The 8,832-nt window shown below is 36.2% G+C and overlaps 1 protein-coding gene across 1 annotated transcript; it reads right to left on the bottom strand.

Annotated features, from left to right (window-relative positions):
• On the bottom strand, window positions 1–5,235 carry LOC122311692 (respiratory burst oxidase homolog protein D-like). Its single transcript, XM_043126330.1, has 12 exons — window positions 4,421–5,235; window positions 4,135–4,297; window positions 3,899–3,947; window positions 3,697–3,810; window positions 3,171–3,596; window positions 2,668–3,054; window positions 2,454–2,549; window positions 2,208–2,323; window positions 1,961–2,063; window positions 1,772–1,845; window positions 646–1,199; window positions 1–496 (listed from the first exon to the last, which is right to left on the bottom strand). The coding sequence occupies exons 1-12, from the start codon at window positions 5,046–5,048 to the stop codon at window positions 387–389; spliced, it is 2,820 nt and encodes a 939-aa protein (XP_042982264.1). The 5' UTR covers window positions 5,049–5,235; the 3' UTR covers window positions 1–386.
• Window positions 5,236–8,832: the final 3,597 nt, after the last annotated feature.

Genomic DNA, 8,832 nt, shown 5'->3' with positions numbered 1-8,832 from the left:
TTTTTATAATGATATACTTTAAAGGCGACGTCAATAAAAGACTAGTATACATGTCAAAAATCATAGAAGAGAAATGGAAAATAAAAAATAAATAAAAAAATAAAAGAAAAATAAAACAAATTCTCTACACGGAATTAGGTGCTGGTGGCGCCCGCCACGAACCAACATTTTTATTGGTGGCAGCGGTTGGTCCTTCATCTTATCCTATGCCTTCCTTGGCGTGGATATCTTACGTACTCAACTTATCCACGTACCGTATATATTTTTGTAATGTAGAGCAAGGCCGCCATCAAGACCGACCCTGTACAAAAACAAAGACATCAATGGTTACTACTTTCACGTAGCTTTCTTCCATTACCGGCCATCATCTTCTTCTCCTTCTTCTTTTAAAAGTTCTCCTTGTGAAATTCAAATTTGGTGGAGGTCTTGTGGGAGAAGTCCAAAGCCAGTTGCCTCAATTCCTTTGTTAGTGCCGGTGCCCCACAGTAGAATACTCCTGCAGAAATACCAAAAGAAAGATGAGGACTTTCGTCATTTTATGATTATATATATATACAGTAGATATTGCTTTTCAACACATGGTTGGTAAAGACGTTGCAAGCTAGCTAGGCCATGGAAGGTGGACTGGGTTAGGTGAGTACTCACCAACTCGAGAATCCGGGTGCTGGAGAGCAATCCTTTTGTAGACTTGTCGCCAGTTGGGCTTGGCGAAGTGGGATTTGACCCTGGTCCCAGACACCACGTCCACCCCATTCTTAGCATGGTGAAGGGACTGAAGCATGGCTATCAATGCTGACCTGGCATCGCCTTCTTCGTACACACTTGTACAGTAGTTGTGCAGTTCTATCATTCCCTTCTCGTCCATCTCCGCCACCTCATTCATTATACCTTTGAACCAGTCGAAAGACCCCTGTTCCCTTGTTACCCAATAGTAGTATGCTTTCCTCGTCCTGAATCCTCTGTTGCTCTTGTTCTTGCTGTTGTGGCTTGATGGATTATTATTGGCTTTCCCACTTTCTAGAGCCCCCTCCGCTGTGCTATCTTCCTCATCCTTTGTTTTGATGTTGTTGATGATGTCCTTGACAATGCTGACCATGGGTGTGGCCCCGATCCCGAGCCCCACGAGCAATACCACATCGTATTTTTTGTAGTCTTGTGCGGGTGCTCCATATGGACCATCTATCAGTATTTTCGGAAAACTGTTTTCCCCGCCATTAAAAACACAAAGCAAGATTAGATAATCTAAATCAATCACTAATGGTATCACTAGCAATAAAATATAGCATAGGTGGAGACCTAACAATAAATGAAGAAACATTAATGATGGTTATTTGAATTCAGAAGCTATCTCACCTTATCTAATCATTACAATTTTATTAAAGTTTTATATAAAATATAATAAACAATACAATTTTTTTAAATTTCAATTTAACTTTTTTTAAATTTAAAAATAATATTTTATTTAATTTTTAATTTTTATCTAAAATCATCTAATCTCGTCTCACTATTCAAATAACCGCTTAATGCCCTTAACGTCTCCGTCTTAAGTAAACGCATTCGAATTAGTTAGGACAATGATCAATCATGATTGGCGTCATTAACACTTAAATTATACCAAATCTTGGTGTGAACTCAACCAACGCACATGGGAAAGGTCGACAATTAGCAGTGGCTTTAGTGTATATCCTTTTTCTTCTTTTTTCTAAAGATTAGAAGATTCTTTCGGAATACTTTTCAGTTTTCACAGCTAAAAATCAATAGATCGTCTTACCTGGGGTTATCACTTCCTTGCATGAAATCAGCTCTGAGCAGTCCGCTCTTCCCGGCAGTTGGAGGCTGACAAACCTAAACCAATACAAACGGACGTTCAATCTTAATCCTAAAAGAAGAAATGGAAGAGGCAATTTGATTCGTAAGCAAATTGCAAACAAATAAATAACAAAAACAGTGTGAAACGAACCTCCGAGAAAACAGTTTTGAGCTGTCGTGTCCAATCACCAAGTGTTCTAATGTGAACACTCAGATAATTATCTGCTGGTGCTGAAGTAATGGAAAATGGGTGCCTGTTCAAAACCCAATATCAATTGGTTCACATCAGCAATGATAGCCGGTGATATATCATATAATTACTGTGATTTTAGTCAATCCTTGTAGGCACTAACAAACCACAGTGTGCATCCGCTTGTATATATAATATTTTTACCTACCATTCGAAGGGAGAGACCGCAGCACAGTTGACAAACATATACTGCCCACTCTTGTATCTAAAGCCCTGAGGCTTTGACATGTGCAATGTCAAGACATTTCCCGGATAAACAGCAACCTTTAAGTTTTAAAAAAATAATCATCCAATCAGTTTTATGCTTCCAGTAAAAGAAATGAAAATGAGAGAGATTTGAGCAATTGAGAATGGTTTTTTGGAGTGAGATCAAATGCACAGTTTAATTAATTACCTTAATAATCTTAACAGGCTTGATGCTGGATCTAAAAGCTCTGATTAACCTTTCACATGCATAAAGGGACACAGGTACTGCCAAATACATCCATGTCTGCCAACAAGAAATAATAGCCAAAATGTCAAAACACAATCGACAAAAGAGAAAAAGTGGGAAGAGGTGGGGAAGGTCAGTTAGATTCAAAGATTTCAAGGAGAAGACGGGCACTAACCGTTTTCTGATACCATTCCTTGGTGAGGTAAAGTTTAAACCCATGGACGATGAGGAGAGCATAGACGACGACAAAAAGGTGGTGGGAATACCAGAAGGCATTGAAACCAGTAAACTTCTTGAGGGGCTTGGGGAGGTTGACTCTGTTTCGCCTAAACCAAGGGGTAGCTAAAGTGAAAGCTATGGCCATCAACACGATCATGATTATACCTGACCACCCTTCGACTCCCTTCACAAACCACCAGTAGTTAGTTGGCTGTTCTTCTCCAAAATAAGGCTCCATAGGCTCGTATTCCTCCTCCGTTGCGTGAAGAAGTCGTGGGAAATCACATGTTAAATGAGAAATGGCGTGCAGTCCAACCCCGACAGAAATTCCGACTGCAATTACCTGAATTTTGGATAAGAACAAAAACGTAAGCCATCTCTGGAAATTTGGGGACGAGAGATCGATGGATTAAATGACTGTAAAGAATGTGAATGTAAATCATAATTATTATACTATACCTTATGGAAATTGAGATTGTCATCAAACGGAACAATGGTCCCTAATTTGGTCTTGTTTCTGAGCCAAGTAATGGTGTTCCGGCATACTGGCAGTAATATCAGAGCCATGTTGAATTTCAGGGTTTCTGCCCCACCTTTGGCAACGCAAACACAGTACCCCATCACATGGAAAGCAGCCTTGTTTCGATACTGCACAAACTTGTACGCAAACAGACCCATCATGATCCCAAGCCATAGCATCATTACCCAGACCCTTTGCCAGTTATCCAGTAGGAAGTACTTGATCTTCTGGTACCATCTTCTTAGTGGGTTGTCCTCCATTGTAGGCTTCAGCTTCTGGCTCAGCATTTGACTCAGGATTCGGCTGTCACTTATCCTGACAGATTGGTTTGGAGCTTGTAATAGCAGCATTTCGAGGTTGTATACCTGGTTTTTGCCATCGAGGAGTAGCAGGGATTAAGTCATTGCAAAATGGGAACCCATATATGATTAAAATTAAAGTAGCTCTTTTCATGCAAATACGTACCATGATATATCCGGCGTTTTCCGGGTCTAGTTCTTCCATAATCAATGCTGCATATTCCTTTGCTTGTTTCTGAATATTGGAGAGTTTGTTTGCAGAAGCACTCAAGCTGATGATCTGGAAAGGGAATTTTTCAGATTTTTAATATTAGACTTCTACATATGATGATCAGCTGAATATTGCAGAGTTTGTCGGCATATTATACCTCTGTGACTTCTTCTTCTGTGATTCTTCCATCAGCGTCTTTATCCACCCTGGATGATCACGCATTTGGTTCTTACAAGTTAGTATAGGTTAACAGAAGTTGTAAATAAGTTTTCGGTAAGAAAGAATGATAGGAATTTGGCAAAAGTCATGACAACGGAGTAATGAAGTAAGAAGACTCATTCTTCATTCTTTAAAATAAATTATAAAAGAAAGAAAAAAAAAATTTATATGTACATGTCAAAGAAAGTTTGGAGCCTGCTGTCGAAGCTTTCATCAGATATTTGCTCCCAGAAACCTCTGAGCTGTTGCTTGTTAATTGAATCACCACTTATGTTATGCCTCCTAGCAAGTGCTCCGAAAAGCTCACCTGCGAATTCCTTTGACTCCTTGTTCATTCCTGTCACGAATATAACAATTGAAAAGAACATAAATAAACATGCATAACCAATTTCTATCTATGGAATATTAACGTTTGTGTTATTCTTTAGTCAGATTGTTGGGATTTGGGGAATTACACTACCTATGCATTCGCCGAACAATGAAGACACAAGAAGTCCGTTGGTAGAAGCCGTCAGCTCGTCGAATCGCTTCTCTATGGCAGGCCATCCAGAGGCGCCGCCGCTCTTGGCGGCTGCGATAAACTTTAGGCCCTTCAAGGCATGTGCAGCAGCCGACTTGGTCCGGTCGAAACGTCTAGCAGCAGACGATCTTCTGGAAAGGGAAGCTAAACGTTTGAGCTCCTGCGAGACCTGCCGGATATGAGCCGAAGTGCTCCGTAGCATGGAGGCTCCCAAGGACGAAGAAGACTTCTTCTCGAGCGTCCTCTTGGCCAGCAAAGCCAGCTCCGGATCTTCAATCGCCGTCTGAACGCTGTGAACCGCCACTGAGTCATCACGGATATCCAGAGTGATCTCAACGTAGCCATCATCCACATCGCCGGCGCCGCTATTGCTGGTGCTAGTTAGGCTGTGCTCAGGAGGCAAATTGAACCTGGCGCTCTTCCTGCTCTTGTTTCTGTTAAACTGATGATGAGGTGGCTGAGCTGCACCGGCAAGAGGACCGCTAAATGCTTTCCTCCTATCGTTCCCTACGATCTCTATGCCGTCGGAGTTATTCTCCCAAGCTCCTCTTCCGTCGCCGGTTCCCATTTTTTTTTTTTATGCGAATTTTGCACCTTAAACGAACGCTTTATGATCCAAACACAAAATGACAGACGTATCTATATACCACTTGGAAAACGAACGCTTTATGATCCAAACACAAAATGACAGACGTATCTATATACCACTTGGGAAGGTTTCAGAAAAGTCAGAGATTTGAATGATTGTGAATTTGTGAGAACCGGAAGAAAAGTAGTATGGCAAATTGACAATCGACGAAGATGTATATACATTATATATTCTAAATATTCCCCTAAAGCTAATCAACCAACTTATTATATATTATATTAAAAATTTTATGTGTAATTATTTTTATATTTTATTAATATGATTGATTGTATTTAAAAAAAAATTATATTTTATTAATATAATTAATCATGTATTAAAAAAATTAATACAATTAATTACATATATTAATAAAATACATAAACAATACATAAAAATAATTATATATATACACACGAGACAGACAGCCGTAAACCAAACAGGCATACTAGATGTTCAGACTTGAGAACCCCCACAGGGCCCCAACAATAAATGCTGGCATGATCAGGATAACGGTCAAACGGTCTGTTTCTCGATTCATTTGGGAGGCGATCCGACCTTTATAAGACCCATCAATGGAGACCAAATCCTATTTCGCATTTAAATGGTTATTGTTGATATTTGTTGAAACAAATGCACTAACAGCATAAAAACTTCCTCCAAATTAAACGAGTTTTTTAATTTATGTAACACGACACATAACATCACTAACTTAGTAAACATCGTTATTTTTTTTTCATTGATTATAAAATAACAGAAATACTTTGAGATCTGAATTTGGGATTTGAAGTAGTGTCCAGAATGTTTTTTCTTTTTTATTTTAAAGGAGTGTTTTTTAGTGATGTTATAATTTTTTTTAAACAGTATTTAAGAATATAAAAAATGAATAAAAAAAATTTAACCTGTTCGATGGGTTTTAAGGCTACATCCTTCGTATATGTAGCACCGCTCATAAAATAATAATAATTAATTTATCATTTAATAGAGGTTAAATAAATGTTTTAACTATGAAGAAAATCTGTAAAAATAAACTCATAAACTAACTTACATATTTTGGTATAATACGTTAGATTATAAAATTAATTTTATTATAAAATAATATTATATAAAGTCATATTAATTTATAAATTTACTTTTACAATATATCACGATGAATAGCATATAATTACTCTCTTTAATTAAAAACCCATAGCATGGATACTTATCTGTAATTGCAATAATTAAAGAAAAGAAAAGGTGTTTTAGTAGTTATAAAAAGTACTCATTTAGGTGTGGTTTGGATAGTGTGATAAGATTAAATGATTTTAGATAAAAGTTAAAAATTAAATAAAATATTGTTAGAATATTTTTTTAAAATATTATTATTATTTTGAAATTTAAAAATATTGAATTGTTTATTATATTTTATGCGAGAATCTGAGAAAGTTGTAATGATAAGATGAGATGAAATACTTTCACTATCTAAACAAAAAATCGATAGACATCTAAACATTTACTACTATTTAAGCACTTTATATTAATAACAATAAATATTGAGTGACATGGCTTCTTTGAATTTATAAATAATATGATATAGTTTTAGATGAAAGTTAAATAAAATATTATTTTTTAATATTATTATTGTTTTGAGATTTAAAAAAATTGAATTATTTATTATATTTTATATAAAAATTTGAAAAAATTGTAATGATGAGATGAGATGAAATATTTCTAAATCCAAACGAGATTAATATATATATAGATGACTATGATCTAATCCATATAAAACTCCCTTGACTGCCTAATAAAATGGAAATGCATGCTGTTTCTTCGAATTATTTTTTGGGTTGAAAGAAACATCTTGTACATGTAATGTTCTTCCAAACAATCATTCAGTTAATCCAGTTTTCACCGCACTAGTGACTAGCAACCATGGTCTCAAGTGGAAAGACAAGAAAAACACTGAAATCTTTCGAGAAATTAACAAAAATAATACAAAATCAGAAGTTGGGCCGACGTACGAGCAGAGTCCTTAGTGCTACATTAGATTTTGATCCTGACTTTACGACACGGTCTCTGTTCTCCGCTAATGTAGGCGTACATTTCGTTTCATTTCATATTTGGGTGGTTGATGAATTGAAGGCTTTTGAAGGGGAATCTCATGACGCGATCTGACCTACCTCCCTAACACACGAGAAATCAAGCTATAAAATCATATGCAATTAAGATTTAAGAAAGCTTTAATTTTATTTTGTTGTTTTATTTTTGGAGTTGTATTGAGGATGGTTGAGGCCACAATGTTTGACTCTTGGCCAAAGAAAATAATTCTGGGATCCATCGTTTCACGCGGGCACATTTATTTTCCTGCCTTAAAAATTTGTGGTCTAAATGTCAAAGGATACTGTAATAAATAGTATTTAATTTGAATGGTCATGTAAATAAGATATTTAACACTCTTTAGTTAAAAAATTTTATTGGTGAATTATAAAATAATAATAATAATAATAAAACTCACACTATGACTATAAAATATGGCGAGATCCGCCCATCAAATATCCAACCAACTCAAGGAGATTCTGCAATCACTTTCGCAAGGTGAAGGTGACTATTTCTAGGATTAGAAGGTTAAATCAGTCTGGAGGAAAAAAAAATCCCACCCGTGAACTGCACCGAAACCCATTTGGGAGGATCGAAATCAATCAAATAATGTTTCGGTCAAGATTGAAAAATTTTACACCCCTGCCTCGAATTAGGGTCAAGGGTGCATACCCATCTCTTCCCCTCCCTCCACACCCGCATGGGCTGGGTTGTTATTTTTCACCCCGTCCTAAGTTGCTGTCCGTCCGTCCTTGTCTAATGAATAAGCGGATTTTTCAACCGATTTTCTAAATTTCGCTCAACAATATTCTAAATAGACAAATCTACATATAAATTTTAATCTTTACATTCAAATATCAAAATATAGATCAAGCTTCAAATACGCAAATCCAACTGTAAATAATTAAAAAAATAGTGATAAACAACTTATCCACGACCACGTCTTGATCATGGGTCTTATAAAGATACAAACTATCAAATCGTGGTCGTGGGATGTAGAAACTCACGGTCATGGTTAGATTGTAGGTCTTTGTGCATACCCATGACCAATTCATGGTTTGGATTGTAAAAACTCATGATCACGGCTTGGTTGTGGGTTTACAACTCAGGGTCAAGGCTTGGTTGCGGGGGCTCTAAAGATTTATAGTGCAGTCCACAACCAAGCCATCATTGTAGATTGTAGAAACTGACAACCATGGTCGTAGGTCTCTCAGTTAGAATTAACCCGAGTGGCTCACAATTATGAATATGCAATAAGAAAGTTAGAAAAACGTGAAAAGGAGGAGACGAGGAGAGAAAGAAAATACGAGGAATGGAGGAGACAAAGAACAAAAAAGAAAAACTAACTTTTAAAAGCTAATTATTAAGTTTTTCGTTAATCTATCGTTAAAAACCTAACTGCATGCCCCACGTGTTAGCAATGTGCAATCTCTCTTTAATATTCTAATAAGAGATTGATAAAAGTATTTACTTATAAATTTTTGAAATTTATATATGAGTTTTGCGAATATTTAAAATATAGGTCTTAATTTGCAAAAACTTTAATTTGGAAGCCAAAATATTTATTTTACTTTAATGAACAATTTTTTGTTATTAGAATTTCAACGAATAAATAAATTCCATTATTTAGGGGAAAAAAAATTAATGAGAC

This window comes from Carya illinoinensis, chromosome 5 (assembly GCF_018687715.1).
Source record: "Carya illinoinensis cultivar Pawnee chromosome 5, C.illinoinensisPawnee_v1, whole genome shotgun sequence".
Classification (NCBI taxonomy): domain Eukaryota; kingdom Viridiplantae; phylum Streptophyta; class Magnoliopsida; order Fagales; family Juglandaceae; genus Carya; species Carya illinoinensis.
Note: the sequence above shows the minus strand (reverse complement) of the source record. Positions and strands in the feature narration are given on the sequence as shown.